The 17494-nt window shown below is 51.2% G+C and overlaps 2 protein-coding genes across 2 annotated transcripts; one reads left to right on the forward strand and one right to left on the reverse strand.

Moving 5' to 3' along the window:
- Positions 1 to 1845: 1845 nt before the first annotated feature.
- NCCRP1 (NCCRP1, F-box associated domain containing) lies at positions 1846 to 4660 on the forward strand (the record flags this gene model as incomplete). The annotated part of the gene is made up of 6 exons (XM_082607552.1): positions 1846 to 2137; positions 2734 to 2796; positions 2882 to 2933; positions 3579 to 3674; positions 4255 to 4393; positions 4520 to 4660. 6 exons carry the CDS (start codon positions 1846 to 1848, stop codon positions 4658 to 4660), a joined length of 783 nt encoding a protein of 260 aa, XP_082463678.1.
- A 2222-nt stretch (positions 4661 to 6882) lies between these two features.
- Positions 6883 to 7404, reverse strand: SYCN (syncollin; the record flags this gene model as incomplete). The annotated part of the gene is made up of 1 exon (XM_082605774.1): positions 6883 to 7404. One exon carries the CDS (start codon positions 7402 to 7404, stop codon positions 6982 to 6984), a length of 423 nt encoding a protein of 140 aa, XP_082461900.1. The 3' UTR covers positions 6883 to 6981.
- Positions 7405 to 17494: the final 10090 nt, after the last annotated feature.

A 17494-nucleotide genomic window follows, 5' to 3' on the forward strand; every position in this document is an offset into this window, starting at 1 on the left:
TAGACAGACACTCCTCCTTCTCTCTCTGTCCTTTCCTCCTCCCCGTCCCCCTCCTCCCCCTCCCCATCCTCTCCCTCCTCCTCCTCCAATGAAGACAGGAGGGCAGGCAGCCCGACAAGGCTGTGGGTTTGTGTGCTTGTAGTGGCCAAGGGAGTATTTCCGGTTGTGCGTGTGTTGTGGGCTCTGCGCGTGTTTGTCTGGGTATCTCCTGGAGACTTCCAGGTGCAGTGGGGCTATTGCACATTAGTTGGTTTGCCCGCTTCCATGGGTCCTCCCTCCTCCCAGGGCCCTGGCTAATTCCCAAGTTTCCCAGGATAGATCACTTCACCTCTCTTGCCTCAGTTCCCCAATCTGTCAATGGAGGTGGAACTCCCACCTCCCAGGGTTGTAAGATTTAATGAGTTAAAGACAGACAATAAACGTAACCCTTTTCTCCTGTCTGTTTCTGTGTTGAGCCAGTGTTTCTCTCTAGGGGCAGTATGAATCTGAATCCCTGTGTATCTCACTGAGACTCTGTGTCCAACTCGCCACCTACCAGCTGTGCAACCTTGGTTGAGTTACTAGACCTCTCTGAGTCTCAGTTTCCTCAAGCATCATCATTCCAGTGTGAGCTCAATTCTGTATGTCTGCAGTATGTGTCTCTCAGGGTCTTGCGGGAATCTGAGGCAGGAAGCACCCGTGGAAGCATATGGGGGTATCTGGGGCAGTATGGGACCAGGCCTGTGAGGTGGGACTCTGTTCCCTCATCCATGAAATGGGGATAACAACAGTTCCCCACTCAGGGTTGGTGTGCAGGCGGATGCTGGAGCGCTTGGGCCAACATGCAGCTCCACACACGTTCTCTATTCTTTCTTTTACCTATAAAATGCCCACAATAGTAGCACCTACATCGTTAGAGAATGAAATGAACTTGTAAGTGCTTAGGACAGCACCTAGCAAGCAGAAAGCGCTCACTGTGGCACTTGTTACTGGTAACCTGTGTGGGACTCTGAGCCTGTGCTTACCGGGGCCGGGTGTGGGAAGTGGCACGGGCAGAAAGTGGCTGTGGGTGTCTGGCCCTACAGGTTCCTCTGCCACCCCACTTCCTCCACACCCCCACCTCCTACCCCTACCATCACTCCAGCCCTCACTCCAAACTCCCTATGGCCTCTGAGGGAGGAGGCTTTGGCAGCTGTGCCACCTGCCCCAGCCCCAGGAAGGGATGCAAGGCACCCTGATACCCAGGAGGGGTTGCTGCTTCCCTCTCTGGTACTATCTCAGTGTCTCCCTGATGTTCCCCATCTCTGTGACTCCCCGTCTCAGGCTCCAGGTCTCTCTCTGACCTCCACTGCACCCCCACTATGTTTCCAGAACAGGAAATGTCAGGTCCCAAGGTTGTGTCCCATGTCAGGGCAGAGGAGGAACTGGCAGAGGCAGGACCTACCCTCCCACCCCCCACCCCTTACTGCCTAGCTGAGGGGGGTGGGAAGAGGGGGGCTTCATTAATTAACCTCTAATCCTGCCATGCGGAATCTTAAAGAGGTGGATGTGCCCCGGAGCCCTGGCATGAGCGCCTTGGTCCCACCCCTCTCCCAGGGCTGGTGTCTGGGTCCTCAACTGGCCCTGGGGAAACTGGGGCAGGAGGCTTGGGAAACGGAGCAGGGCGGGGACCCGGACTTCTACAGTCTGGGAAAAGGAGGCGCTGTGACCTGGACTGCTGGATCTGAGGGAGGAGGGCCTGGGGCCCCAGATCCTTCCCCCAACACACCCTTCGCTTAAATGCCAGCCGAGGCGCTCCGCCCTCTCCAGCCCTGGGTTAACCCCGAGCCCTGCAGAGGAGCCGGGACAGTCGCCCAGACCCGACGGATGGAGGAGGTGCAGGAAGGACCCGCGCTCGGTGGCGGGATGGAGGAACCCTCGAGCACCCAGGACCTGCCGTCGCCTCCCCCGCCCCCGTCGCCGCCGTCGCCCGCGGCCCCCGAGACCCCCGGGCTCCCGGCGCCTGAGCAGCCGACCGAGGCCTATGCACAGCAGCTGCTGCTACAGGAGTGGGCGCCGCCGGGAGGGAGCCTGGAGCTGCCCCCGCGCCTCACCTGGAAGCTTCTCTTCCTGAAGCGGCCGCTCTACCGCAACCTGCTCCGCTCTCCCAACCCCGAAGGTGCGGGACAGAAGTCCGCGCGGGGCTGGAGACGTCTCCGTCCTCTTCCCCCAGGCTCGCTCACCCAGACCGTCTGTCTCTTCTTCTTTCCGTCTGTTTGCCTCTCTACTCTGTTTCTCCGTCTTTGTCTATTAGTGTGCCTCTGTCTTTTTATTCCTCTACATCCCTCTGTCCCTTTTTGTCATTGTGCCTCTCTCTGTCTCCTTGTGTCTTTGTCCCACCTGCATCTCTGTTTCTTTGTACGACGTCATGTGTCTCCGTCTATCTCTCCCTGTGTCTCTTTGTCTCACCCTGTATCTCTCCCTCCCTCCCTCCGCCCATATTCTCTCTTTTTCTTGGTGCCTCTCTCTCTGTCCCTCTGTCTCTGTCTCACCACAACGCCCTCCCTCTCCGAGCATTGTCCCTCTGCCCCCAGGACATTCTCCGGGCTCTCCCAGGGCCATGACTCCCCACTCACCCCTGCCTGGCTGGTCTGGTCTGGCAGGCAGGGCACTGATTCCTGCTCTTCCAGCCCGCCCTGGGGTTAGAAAGTGGGGAGCATTCGGAGGGGGGGCAGCTTCAGCGCGCCTGAGGCTCTGCTTCCCTGCGCATTTCAGGCATCAACATTTATGAGCCAGCGCCCCCTACTGGTCCCACACAGCAACCCCTGGAGACTCTGGGTAAGCGCTTTGTGGCTAGCCCGGTGCTGAGGGGGTGGCCCTGGAGAATGGGCACATTCTAATCCTTTGCTCGTCCACCCGCCAGGCAATTTCCGCGGCTGGCACATTAAGACGGAGAAGCTCCAGCAGGGCCTCAGGTGAGTGGCCAGGACCCACGGTGGCCTGCCTGTGATTCCTTGTTCTGGCCTTCCTCGCTGTGGGACCTGGAGAAACAGTCTTTGCCTCTCTGGGCCCTAGTCTCCTGCTCTGTAAACAGGGTTAGTCATAAGAGCATGTCCATAAAACACACGCCATAGGGTCTGGCTGGGAGTAGCCTGCACATAGTAGGTGTTAAATAAATACAGTTAATATTGTTCCTATGTTCAGCCTCTTTCCGTGAGAGGGGTAGGGTCACCCAGGCCACCAGCTATCTGCCATTAAACCAGGCCCTGCTTCTGAACGCTGGGTGGGATGGTGCAACTCAGAGGCTCAGAGTCACAGGCACCTGGGTTGGGATCCCAGCTCTGCCATTTCTTTGCTGCTCAATCTTGACAAGTCACTTCCCTTTGTGAGCCTCGATTTCCCCATCTGCAACACGGGTCTCAGGATGCATTACCCTCAGAGGAGTTCATGGGAACTGAGGCCGTGAGGTAGCTGAGTGAGCTCTCAGTGCCCTTATGCCGGTGCCCTTGACGTCACTTCCAGGGTGCAATGATCAGGATGTCCTGCTTGCTGGGGCCAGGCTGGCCTGGGAGAATCCTGGCAGATGGCAGACCCCGCCTCCCCCGTGCTGTCTCTCATAGCTGGACCGTGAAGCAGCAGAGTGTGGACCTTCTGGCGGAGGGCTTGTGGGAGGAGCTCCTTGATGTTGAGCAGCCACACATCACAGTCATGGACTGGTATGTGCCTCTGCCCCACCGGCCTGCCCAGCCAGGTTGCACACAGGCGCTTCCCATAGCGCAAGCCTCACGCCATCCTCCCAGAGACCCTCCTGCTACTGCAGGACCCAGCCCTGCCCACCTCTGTGGCCCCTTCTCTCTGAGTCTTTCCGTTCTTGCAGTGTGCCAGCCCAGAGGCTCTTCCTTCTTCCTTGGATGCTGGCCACCCTCTTTTCTTGAGGCGAAGTCCCCTCTCTCCTTCAGGAGTCGGTACATGTGGCTCCACCAGGAAGGCTTCCCCTGGCTGCCCCCAGGTTGGGTCAGATGCATTATCCTCCAGTGCCCCGGATTTCCCCCATCCCGGCCCTGACCATTCCTGTTTGTCACTGCCTGGTGACACGTCCACCTCCCCCACTGGATCGTGAATCCCATGAGGGCGGCGTGTGGGGCTGTCTTGGTCACTGTTGTGGTGCCAGCACCACCCAGCCCTGGTGCACAAAGTGGGTGCCAGTTAGTGTGTGTTGACTGGCGACTGAGCCAGGGTTTGGGGCTGGGAGGCAGGGGCAGTGGAGGCAGCTGAAGGCCTGGCCCCCACCCCCAGGTATGAGGACAGCCGACTGGACGTGTGTGTGTATGAGCTGCATGTCTGGCTGCTGGCAGCTGACCGCCGCACAGTCATCGCCCAGCACCACGTGGCCCCCCGGACCTCTCGGAAAGGCCCCCCCGGCCACTGGGTCCAGGTGAGACTCCCTACCCCGTCTGCCACCTGCACACATGCTTTCGCATCCCAAGACCTCACAGAGGGAGGAGAGCAGGGTTTGTGGGTCCCTCATAAGAACTTCTTCCTGACCCCGATGCTGCCCCAGGTGTCCCACGTATTCCGCCAGTACGGCCCTGGCGTCCGCTTTGTCTGCTTCCTGCACAAGACCAAGAACCGGATGGAGCGCGGTGGGCTGCTGCGGACGAGGGTGACCAACTCTTCTGTGTCTGTGCAGTTCAGGGAGTGATTGGCTGGCTCCGGGCCCATTCTGACCCCTTGTCACATCCATCCACCCCTTGACATCTCCCTGAGCCCTTAGCATCTTCTTGCTCCTTTATCACTTCTGACGTCTTAGCGTCTCTCTGACCCCACAGCAGCTCCCTGACCCTTAGAAGTCCCTAACCCTTGGCACCTCCTTGACCCTTAAGCTTCACTGTGTTCCCCGAGCACCTCCCCACTCCCTCTAGACCTTCACGACCCCTCAGATGCTCTTGGATCACGTACCACCTCCTATGCCCCCGTAATCCTGCCTGACCCTTGGTTTCTCATTTGACATCTTCACACATCTTTGAACGTCTGACTCTCTGGCATTTTCCAATGAGGGCAGTGGCCACTTCCTCCTGAGTCAGTGCTTGACAGATAGTAGGGGCTCAATAAATCTTTGCTGACTGAAGGAATAAATACATGTGCCCAAGGATGCTGATTATTTCCGTGGTGTTTGATCCTTAGAACTTCACCAAGGGACTTTCCTGGCGGTCCAGTGTTTAAGACTCTGCGCTTCCACTGCAGGGGGCGCAGGTTCGAGCCCTGGTAGGGGAACTAAGATACCGCCTACCGTGCGTGGTGGCCAGAAAAAAAAAAAGCTTCACTGTGTTCATTTCCCACTTTCCAACTTGCACATCCTCTAATCCTTGATCCTCCAGTACCTCCCTTGACCTCTGATCTCTTCACATATCCCCGATTTATGGCCTCGTAGCCTCTCCACTTACCTCTTCTCCCATGTCTCTTAACTCAGAATCCTCCCAGATTCCCTTCCTCCTCCAATCCCAAGTTATCATCCCCCAGAGCTGTCCCCCTACTTCTTCTCCCCCCAAGACCCCTCATTTCTCTTCTCTCACTCCTCCAGAGCACCCAAACCCAGGTACCCATCAAGGGCCCTTATCCTTGGGAGTAGTAAATTGCAAATTCGAATTTTCAAAAATATACAAATTAGAACTAAAGTGTTCTCCATGTATTGGGTAGAGGGGCACTGAAAGCACTTCACAACCCATAAGTCCTGGGCTGTGACCAGATTGCAAAACAGACCCTGGCCCTAGCCTGGAGCAGGGTCCTTGAAGGCCTCCTAATGTCCTATTCATAAATCCTGAGGGAGTCTGGAGGTCCTGGCAGGCCTGAACAGCTGGGGGGCATTCAGAGAAGTTCTATCCACCAAAAGGTGTGGGAAGCATTTCAGTGTTTAACGATCACCCGGCAGTACCATGGCATGTCACCCAGATGTCCTGTGTGGGAGGGTGTGTCCACACCTAAATCCATGTCGGAATCTATGGGTGTGTCCCCATCCACGGCATTGTCCCAAGTATGGGCTGACCCAGGCCTGACCACCCTGCTCTCTCCTCCATCCTGACCCGCATCTGCATGGGCTTGGGTCCCAGGCACAAATAGATGGCAGACAGGGACAAGTTCGTAACAGTTGTATTACAGGGAAGGCAGGGTGGTGGCGGCAGGCGGTGAGCTCTCTTCTGGGTCTTGCGGACTTCAGCAGACGCCACGGACAAGGCCAGGTGAGGGGCTCAGCACTTTGCAGGGGACGGAGATGAGGGATTGCTAAGGTATCAGTAGCACCTGCCACAGAATCAAAAATTATTACCAGGGGGTTCCAGGTGGGAGGGGTTCTAGAAGCCTGAGATGGGGTGGGGGTCGCAGGCTGGACTCCAAGTTCAGGAGCTAGGCATCCTGGCCTGGGAGTTTGGGTCTGGAGGCTCTTGGAGTTCTTGGGGGTAGAGGGACAGGTGGGGTGGTTTCAGAGGGTGCCCTGGCTACATTTAGGGCCCCCGGGTCTGTGAGCTTGGATATGTGAGTCCAGGGTGGGCTCAGGGGCCTCCAAAGTTGGGTCTGGGGGCTTCAGAACCTTAACAGGGGCTCTGGAACTGGTTTCTGGGGCCAAGGCTGATCTAGAGGGTCTAGGAGAGTGGAACATGGGGTATTCCTAGATAGGGTATTCCTAGAATTAGGTCTGGGGTTTTGAGGTCTGGGTCAGGTTTAGAATCTGGGAGTCACAGAGTTGGGTCTGAGAGCTCTGGGATCTGAGGTTGGAGAGGGTGCTTCCAGAACAGAGGCTGGATTACTGGGTCAGCTTCTGAGCCTGGGAATCCCAGAGTTGGGTCTGGGAGATCCAAGGGGCATGGGCTTGGGGGAGGGGGCGTGGGTGAGGAGAAGGGGGGCCTCCAGGACTGGTTTTAAGGACGCCCAATTTGGGTCAGAGGCTCAGCGTTCTGGATCATGGGGCTGGAGCCCGGGTGCTCGGTTGGGAGCTAGGCAGGTGGATGTGCGGACTGGAGGGCTGGGTCCCTAGGGGCACGGGCCGGCGGGCGGGCACCTGCAGTAGAGCGAGGAGATGCAGTTGGACCAGTCCCCGAAGATGCCGCGGCGGTACTCTTCCAGGCGCGGGTAGCTGCCGGACGAGAATTTGTGCGTCTTGCCGGCCTTGCCGCGAGAGGACCACACGGTGAGCTCGCAGCGAGGGGCCACCACGAGGGACGAGATGACGTTCGTCCAGCCAGAGGGCAGGTAGGGCAGGTCGGTGCCCGGCTCCAACGACAGCTCGGCGCCGCCGCAGCAGCCACTATAGTAGGGGTCGCTCTTGTCGTAGACCTTGGCGCACGTGCGCGTCCCGTCGGCCTTCTTGAGGTCGGAGGGTGCCGGGCAGGCGCCTCGGACGCCGGGGACGGCCGCCAGGGCCAAGGCCAGCAGCAGTGAGCACAGAGGGAACATGTTGACACTGCAGGGCAGCGCCCTCCCGCCCTTTTATGCTCCTGACCCGTGGGAAGGGAAAAGCTGCAAGATAAGGACTTAGGGAGGGAAGAGGAGGGCGCTTAGGAGGGGGGCAGTCTTCCCAACCTAGGTCGGAAACCCACAACAGATGAATACAAGACGGACTTATTTGTATAAAACTCAGCAGCTTAAGATTTAATGTGGCAAATGACAGGACCAGTGGCTTGTAATACAGAGGGTAGCATAGAGTTAATAGTTATAGGGAGGGGCTTCCCTGGTGGCGCAGTGGTTGAGAGTCCTCTTGCCGATGCAGGGGACGCGGGTTCGTGCCCCGGTCCGGGAAGATCCCACATGCCGCGGAGAGGCTGGGCCCGTGAGCCATGGCCACTGAGCCTGTGCTCCGCAATGGGAGAGGCCACAGCAGTGAGAGGCCCGCGTACGGCAAAAAAAAAAAAAATACTATGTTATTTATAACTAATAGAATATTATTCAAAAACATTAAGAACAATTCACATAATTATTTATAAATATAAATACTTAATTGTGATATTGAATAAATACAACAATATAAATATAGTTATATTTATAAATGACAGTATAAATATAATATAAAAACAGTATAACTATAAAGCATGAAGTACAGTGTCTGGCACATGGTATGTGCTCAATCAACAGGAGCTATTAGAACTCTACTTACACTTTTTTTTTTTTTTTTTTTTGGCCGCACCACATGGCATGCGGGATCTTAGTTCCTTGAACCAGGGATCGAACCCACACCCCCTGCAGTGGAAGCTCGGACTATTAACCACTGGACTGCCAGGGAAGTCCCTAGAACTATTCTTATAATGATTCTGAGACCCTGGACTCTGGCCTGGCCCTGCCCCAGACCAAATCTGGATCCTTCTCCCTCCTTTCCTCTCATGACTGTGAAATCTTATCTCCAGCTGCTAACTTCCCAGCGGGCCTCCTTAACCTCAGGGACATAGAGTCCCCACCCTCCCAGCTCTGCAAGGGCCACCGGACTTGGGGATGGACACAACCACCTAGAGCCCCAGCCACATAGGAGGGCCATGAGCTTCAGATACAGAGAGCAACATGGAATGGTGAGGAGACCCTGACACGGAGGCAGACCAGGGACAGGAACGCAGGACCCACTGAGCCACAGCACACAGCCAGCGTCAGAGAGAACCCACGGAGATCCGGGGCATGGGCACAGCATCCCTAGTCCAGAGACACACACATGGGTTCGGGGGGGTAGGGACACCCCTTCACACAGTCAGCCACTGATGGTCACTGATTCTCACCGGTGGATCCTAGAGGATTACAGGCATCAAGTGTAGACACATGCTTGATACCACAGTGCCAGAGAAACACGGTCCCAGACAATATCCTGCCAACAGAATCTCACGCCCACCATCATCAACAGAACCCCAGTTCTCAACCGCTCCCACCCTACACCCCATGAAATCTCAAAATCACAAAACTCCATGCACACATCAAACATGCCCACGTGAGCACCCACCAGGCATCTTCCCCCAGAAACAGTTTCCTCGCTGTTGATAACACATAGTGGACAAATAGTAGAAAAATAAGCATCTCCTTATTGCACATTTTTTTTCTTCAAATGGAAGAATGTCCTGCCCTTGAGAAACCCATGAGCCCTTCAGAAAGTTAGATGGTAAATCAATAATTCGAACACAATGTGAAAAGAGCAGACACAAAATCAGTCATCGTCTAACTTCAGGACGTGGCTGAAGACCATTTTCTCAGCTACACCTGCTCCCGGTGAGGGGCCTATCTGGAAGGCTCCCTGGGTCCCACCGTCCCCCTGTGGTCTAGGCCAGAGCTACTCAGCCTTCGCTGTGCCGCAAATTACTTGGGGGACGAGGTGGGGTGGGGAGGGTCAAGATACTGATCCTGATTCAGCAGGTCTGGGGTAGGATTTCGTTTCTGCATTTCCTACCAGCTCCCAGGTGATGTCAGGCTGCTGGGGGCCCTTGAGCAAGGCTGACACTCCCATCTGAGACAGATATAGCAATAATTCGGCTCCAAATAGGCAACCTGCCACCAGGAGGGCGTGGCAGGAATTCAGGTGATCAAGGCTGCAGGGTGGGGGCCACTGCAGGGGAGTGATTGAAACTGAAAGAGAAAATCAAATGAAATTTCAGAAGGAAGCCTGTGGAGTAAGCGGAGTCTGAACCTCCTAAGGGCTGCAACAACTCTGAACCGAGATTCCCGGCAGGTGGGCGGTAGAAACCCTAAACTAAATCCGGGGAGGGGGCGGAGTTTCGCGGGCTGCCGGCCGGGAAGGGGAGGCTGGGCACTCTCGCGAGGTGGCGCCGAAGCACAGAGATTCGTGTAGCGGGCAGGTGAGTGCTGGAGCCTCAGGTTCAAATCCCGACGCTGCCACTTACCTGCTGCGTGAACTAGGGAAGATACTCAACCTCTGTGAACTTCAGTTTCCTCGTGTGTGAAGTGGAGACAATACACACAAAAGCTAGTTACCTCTTCTAGTTTTGAGACTTGTAAGGAACGTTTCCTTTCCTTTTATTTTACTTTTTATACAATTTTTAAGTTACACTCCTTTTACAGTTACTATAAAATATTGGCAATATTCCCCGTGTTGTACAATACATCCTTGTAGCCTACTTTACACCTCCCACTCTCCCACCTCTATATTGCCTCTACCCACTGGTAACGACTAGTTTGTTCTCTGTATTTGTGTCTACTTTATTTTTATTTTTTATTTTTTGACTCCCAGGCTTGTGGGATCTTAGTTCCCCGACCAGGGATTGAACTCGATCTCCGGCCACGGCAGTGAAAGCACTGAATCCTAACCACTGGACCGCCAGGGAATTCCCTGCTTCTTACTTATTATACTCACTAGTTTGTTGTACTTTTTAGATTCCACATGTAAGTGATACCATACAGTATATGTCTTTCTCTGTCTGACTTATTTCACTGAGCATAATACCCTCTAGGTCCACCCATGTTGCTGCAAATGGCAAAATTTCGGAAGGTTTCCTTTTCTGTTGCTTATATTGATCATTGATATATTCTCTATCTCTTTTTTTTTCTTTTTCCTTCTCTTTTCCAGTTTTATTGAGATACAATTGACATATAGTATTGTATATGTTTAAGGTGTACAACATAATGATATATGCATATATTGCAAAATGATGACCACAGTAAGTTTAGTTAACATCCATCCCCTCGAATAATTGCATTTTTTCCCCTGTGATGAGAACCTTTAAGATGTCCTCTCTTAGCAACTTTCAAATATACAATACAGTATTGTTAACTATAGTCACCATGCTGTACATTACGTCCCCAGGACTTATCTATCTTATAACTGGAAATGTGTACATTTTGACCACCTTCATCCATCCACCAATCTGTTCTCTGTTTCTATGAGTTCAGATTTTCATTTGTTTTTGGTTTTGTTTTTTTAGATTCCACATATAAGCGAGATCACACAGCATTTGTTTCTCTGTCTGACTTATTTCACTTAGCATAATGCCATCCATGCTCTCGCACATTGCAAGATTTCCTTCTTTTTTTAAATGGCTGAATCTTTTTTTTCATCGATTTTGAGATATAATTGCAAGGGTTTTATTAGTCTTTTCAAATGACTAGTGATAACCAACATTTAGCTTTGTAGATCCTCTCTATTGCATATTTGGGCTTTTTCTTTCATTTGATCTTATTTCATTAATAATAATAAATAGCATTAGTTTCTATTGTGCATTTGGTTTTCATTCTTTCTTTGAGTTTATTGTGTTGTTCTTAGCCTAACATTTGAGATTGATGTTTAGCTTGCTAATTTTCAGTCTTATTTTTCTTTTCCCACATTTGTATTTAAGGCTTTCTACCTCCTTTGTAGGATTGTTGTGAGGCTTACATAAGATAATAAGTGTCATGTGCTGAGATTGTGTCAGGTACAGGAAAATGCTCAGTATGTTAACTATTAATGTTGGTGTTGGTTTTGATTATTATTTCTTTAATTTTTTTTTTTTTTGGCGGTACGCGGGCCTTTCACTGTTGTGGCCTCTCCCGTTGTGGAGCACAGGCTCCGGACGCACAGGTTCAGCGGCCGTGGCCCACGGGCCCAGCCTCTCTGCAGCATGTGGGATCCTCCCGGACCGGGACACGAACCCACGTCCCCTGCATCGGCAGGCGGACTCTCAACCACTGTGCCACCAGGGAAGCCCTCTTTAAATTTATTTGTATTTATTTGGCTGCATCAGGTCTTAGTTGCGGCACTCAGGATCTTCATTGCAGCATGCAGGATCGTTCATTGAGGTGTGCGGGCTCTTCATTGTGGCACACGGGCTTCTCTCTAGTTGTGGCACACGGGCTCAGTAGTTGCGACGGGCAGGCATAGTTGCCCCATGTCATTTGGGATGTTAGTTCCCCGACTAGGGATCGAGCCGGCGCCCCCTGCACTGGAAGGTGGATTCTTAACCACTGGACCACCAGGGAAGTCCCTTGATTATTATTATTAGTGATGGGCCTTAAAGACAGAAAGATTCAGGGGAAGAAGCCTGGATCAAGTATATATTAGTTTTCTATTGCTGCCATAACAAAATGATTACAAACTTAGTAGTTTAAAACAACACAGACATTATCTGACAGATCTGGAGGTCAGAAGTCTAAAGTGGATCTCACTGGGCTAAAATCAAGGTGTTGGCAGGGCTGCATTCCTTCTGGAGGCTCTAGGGGACAATCCATTTCCTTGCATTTTCTAGTTTCTAGAGGCTGCATACATTCCTTAGCTTGTGGCCCCCTCCTTCTTCAAAGCCAGCAACATAGCATCTTCAAATCTCTCTCTGACTCTGACCTCCTCTTCTGCCCCTCTTCCATATTAAAGGATCTTAGTGATCACATTGGACTCACCCAGATAATGCAGGATAATTTCCTTATTTTAAGGTCAGCTGACTAACAACTTTTATTCCATCTGCCACCTTATCTCCCCCTTGTCATAACTGGGGATTAGGACAGGGACATCTTTGGGGGGGCCGTTATTCTGCCTATCACTAATTTGTATTTGATTTTACTGCAAGTGAGGAGTATTCTTCTCTCCTTCATGAAGAGAGGTGCCACCCAAGCTGTCTGGGGCTCCAGTGTCAGACTGTCTGGGGTTCCACAGTGCGAGAACCCAAGCTCCTTCTATATTGTTGCTCCGTTGTCAGTATGTGGCTTCCTCTTCATGGTCCAAGATGATTGCTTGAACTCCATCCTTTGCATCCATATCTCAGACAACAGGTGGAGAATAGGAGGAAGGGAAGAAGAAGAGAATGCCCCATGCTTTAAGAGCTCTTTCTGTCAGAACTTAACTACAGGTGAGCATATGATGCCATAAGAAGCTGAGTCATGACTCAGGTTAGCCATATGCCTGGTAAAAAATCAAGTTTCTTATTAATAAAGGAAGAATAGATATTAAGGTATTATCACAAAGCTTGGGTAAGAGACAGGTTGAGGGATGATCAGAGAGTCAGATAGGACACAGATCTCTAGGGGAAAATAAAGGGAATGCAGTCTTTCCACAACCTGGGTACAGTAGAGGGAAGGCTGACTGTGGTAGGCTGATTGAAAATGGTCTCCTAAGATATCCAGGTCCTAATCCTGGAACCTATGAATGTGACCTTTTTTTGGCAGAAGAAACTTTGCAGATGTAATTGAATTAAGGATCTTGAGATGGGGAGATTGTCCTGGATTATCTGGATGAACCGTAAATGGAGACACAAGTGTCCTTATGAGAGGGAGATCTGACTACAGACGAGAAGGAGATGTGATGATGGGAGCAGAGACTGGGGTGAAGTTCTATGAAGCTAGAGGAAGGGGCCACAAGCCCAGGAATCCAGGTGGCCACTAGAAGTTGAAAAAGGCAAGGAATCGTATTCTTCCCAGGATCCTCCCTAAGGAATCAGCCCTGCTGACACCTTGATTTTAGCCCTCTAAGACTCATTTTGATGCAAGTGACCAATAACCACATGAAAATATGTTCACTGATCATTAAGGAAATGCAAATCCATTCCATTTCTTTCTTAGATCGACTGGTCAATTTTTCTTTGACATATATATCATTATTTTGTTTATTCATTCATTGGTCAGTGGATACTTACTGTGAGTGAGATGGAGCCAGGAGAGCACTCTGGGCAGGGGAGGGGACTGACCTGACTCAGGTGTTCACAGAGTCCCTCCGGCTGCATGTGGGGAACAGACTGTGGGCTCAGAGCAGGACTGGGGAGCACAGGGAAGAGGCTGCTGCCATGGTCCAGCTGGGGAGGGTGGGGCCAGAGAGGGCGTGAGCAATGGTCCAATGCAGCATATTCTTTCAAGTAGCATCAACTGGACTTACTAACTGGATGTGGGAGATGACAAAAAGAGAGGGGCCAAGGATGATTCCAAAGTCTTTGGCCTGTGGGTCTTGAAAGATGGAGCTGCCATTTACTAGGATGAGAAACATAATAGAAGGAGAGGTTTAGGGTGGAGAAGGACAGAAGCTACATTTCCGGCACGATAAGTTTGAAAAGCCCATTAGACATCCAAATGAAGTTGTTCAGTAGTCAGTTTGATGTATAAGCCTGGAGATCAGGAGTGAGGTCTGAAGAGCTAAATTTGGGAGGTGTATCAGTCAGTGTGTGCTGTGACTGATAAACAACCACAAAAATGTCAAAACCACAATAACCACTGACTTAGCTCAGCCATCCGCAGGTGAGCTGGGGATGGCTCTGCTGATCTCTAGGGCTGGGTGATGCAGGTCGGGTTCAGCTGGGTGGCTCTGATTCAAGCTGAGGGTCTGGCTGGCTCAGGTCTGAGGCCAGGCTGAAGGAGAGCAGCAAGCCAGGGGAGCTCTTCTCGTTGTCATGACAAAATCCCAGGAGGGCACAGGAAACCCATGAGGCCTCTTGAGGACTAGACTGAGAACAGGCACATTATTGTATATCATTGCACATACATACCATTGGCTAAAAAAATGTCACATGGCGGGCTTCCCTGGTGGCGCAGTGGTTGAGAGTCCGCCTGCCGATGCAGGGGACGTGGGTTCATGCCCCGGTCCGGGAAGATCCCGCATGTCGTGGAGCGGCTGGGCCCGTGAGCCATGGCCGCTGAGCCTGCGCATCCGGGGCCTGTGCTCCACAACGGGAGAGGCCACAACAGTGAGAGTCCCGCATACCACACACACACACACACAAAAGTCACATGGCTAGGTCCAAAATCAAGGGGCAGGGAAGTAAACTCTGCCTTCAGTGAGGCCATGGGAAGGGTATGGATGCAGGGAGGGGGAAAATTGGCACCAAGAATTCAATCTGCCACAAGAGCCATGACTGTAGAGGTGGGATTGGGTTCTAAGCCATGAGAATAGATACATGCGTCATGGATAGATGAGAGATAAGGGCCAGGATGAGCCCTGGTATATTCGGGGGGAAGCAGAACCAGAAAAGAGAATGAGAAGGAACCACCAGAGAGGGAGGAAGAAAACCAGGAAAGTGGGAGCCAGCAAAGAATGTGCTTCATGGAGCAGAGGGTGAACACCCATGTCAACTACTGCTGACAGATCAGGAAAAATTGGACTGAGACTCAACCGCTGGGTTTAGCAACATGGAGGTCATTGGTGGTCTGAGCAAGAGCTGAATGTGGAGTGGTTGGGACAAAAGCCTTACTCAAAGGAGACACAGGGGAAGAGGAGACAATGACATAGACAACTCTTTTGACAAAGGTTGCTGAAAAGGGAGTGTGATGGTCAACTTTATGTGTCAACTTGATTGCGCCATTGGGTGCCCAGACATTTGGTCAAACGTTGTTCAGGGTGTGTCTGCAAGGGTGTTTCTGGATTAGATTACATTTGAACTGGTAGACTGAGTAAAGTATACTGCCTTCCCTACTGTGGATGGACCTCATCTAATCAACGACAGACCTGAATAGAAGGAAAAGGCTGAGTAAGAGAGAACACCACCTGCCTGACTGCTTTGAGCTGAGATTGTATTCTTTCCTGGCTTTCAGATTTGAGCTGAGACATTGGCCCTTCCTGGGTCTCAAGCATCCTGGATTTTGGACTGGAACTTACACCATAGGCTCTCCTGGTTCTCAGGGCTTTGGAATTACACTGGAACTACACATCGCCTCTCCTGGGTCTCCAGATTGCCAACGGAAGATCTTGGGACTTGGCCTCCATAGTGCATGAGCCAACTCCTCGTAATAAATATATATGTATATACATATATATATATATATGGTATATATCTATATCTGTATCCTGTTGGTTCTGTTTCTCTGGAGAAGCCTGACTAGTACAAGGAGGCAGAGAAATGAGGTGGTAACTGGAGGGAGTGTGGGATTGAGATAGAATTTCTTTATGTTTTTATTTTTATGTATTTTTTTTGGCTACATCGCGGCATGTGGGATCTTAGTTCCCTGACCAGGGATCAAACCTGTGCCCCTGGCAATGGAAACATGCAGTCCTAACCACTGGACCACCAGGGAGTTCCCAAGACAGAATAAATAATAGAAATGATAGGAATAGACAGGGGCAAACTGATGATGCAGGATAAGCAGTGAGGGGAGAATTATGAGTAAGAAACAGGTAGGATCCAGGGTCCAAGTGGAGAAGTTGGGCTTAGAAAGGAGGACAGCAGAGCATCCAGGCCCCGATGCTGGTAGGTAAGTGGATGTGGTAGTGGGAGCATATGGGACTTCTCTTCCACTGCTTCCATATTTTCAGTGGAAGAAGCAAAGCCATCTGTGAGAGTGAGAATGGGGGAGAGGAGTTGGAGTTTTAAGGAGAGGGGAGAAAATATGAAATAAGTATTGGAGGCTTGTAATAGATTATGGTGGCCTGAAATAACCCCCGTTTTGATCAGAAATCTACCATCTTTGCTGTGACCTGAGCTTTCAGGAGAAGTGGGCCCCAACCCCACTCTACAAAGCAGACCATCTTTGGTCTGAGCCAATTATAGTTGTCTCATGTCCCTTTCCAGTAAATCATTTGGGCTGAGGCATGTGGCACAATGTGACAGTCATCCATTCTTTCAATAAGTATTGACTGAGCACCTACTCTGTGCCTGTTTTGGGTGCTGGGACAGAGGTGAACAAAACAGACAATAACCTCTGAGTTGGTGGAGCTTATATTCTAGCAGAGAGAGACAGGTCATAAACAACAACATAATAAGTAACCACATTTCTTTTTTTTTTTTTTGGCAGCGCCGCTTGTGGGATCTTAGTTCCCAGACAAAGGATCGAACCGGCACCCCCTGCAGTGCAAGCGTGAAGTCTTAACCACTGGACCGCCAGGGAAGTCCCAATAAGTAAGTACATTCTTGGGACTTCCCTGCTGGTCCAATGCTTAAGACTCCACACTCCCAATACAGGGGACCTGGGGTCGATCCCTGGTCAGGGAAGTAACTAAATCCCGCACACAGCAACGAAGGTCCCATGTGCCACGACAAAGACCTGGCTCAGCCAAATAAATACATATTTTTTTAAGTAAGCACATTTATGGTGTGTTAGAAGGAGATATGTGTTATGGGGGGGGAAGTGGAGCACTAGGATATCAGGAGCACTGGGGGGGTTGCAATTTTTAATGGGATGTTAGTGTGGGATTGAAGGAAAGTCTGCTAGGGGCTCCTGGGAAAAGTTTTCCTCAGTGATAAGAAAGATACATGGAAATGCTGTCCCTTTTCTTCCTCTGGACATTGCTCAAAGGATTTAATATCCAGAACTGCGGTAGCCACCGTGTGACCTGAGGCGATCAAACTTGAGGATGAGGCTGAAATGCTGAGGACGGCAAGGCTGAAAGATGGAAAGGATTTGAATTATCAATAACATTAGTGTGATTTCCTGAATTAGCCAACTCCTTATCTATCTTCCCCTCAGGCTTCTTGGTATATGAGATTACAAATTCCTGACTGTTTAAGCAAGTTGAGTTGAAGTTTTCTGTTATTTAAGAAAAAATATCCCACAACCATATGTGATGTGACAATATTTCATTTAAAAAATCTGTAAGTGCTGAAGAAGTTAACAGGCATCCACCAAGGACCCAGGGATGAAAGAAACCACCCTTCTGTAGCCAACAGTGGTGTTCAGAACC

This window comes from Mesoplodon mirus, assembly GCF_964341445.2.
Source record: "Mesoplodon mirus genome assembly, chromosome: 19".
Lineage (NCBI taxonomy): Eukaryota > Metazoa > Chordata > Mammalia > Artiodactyla > Ziphiidae > Mesoplodon > Mesoplodon mirus.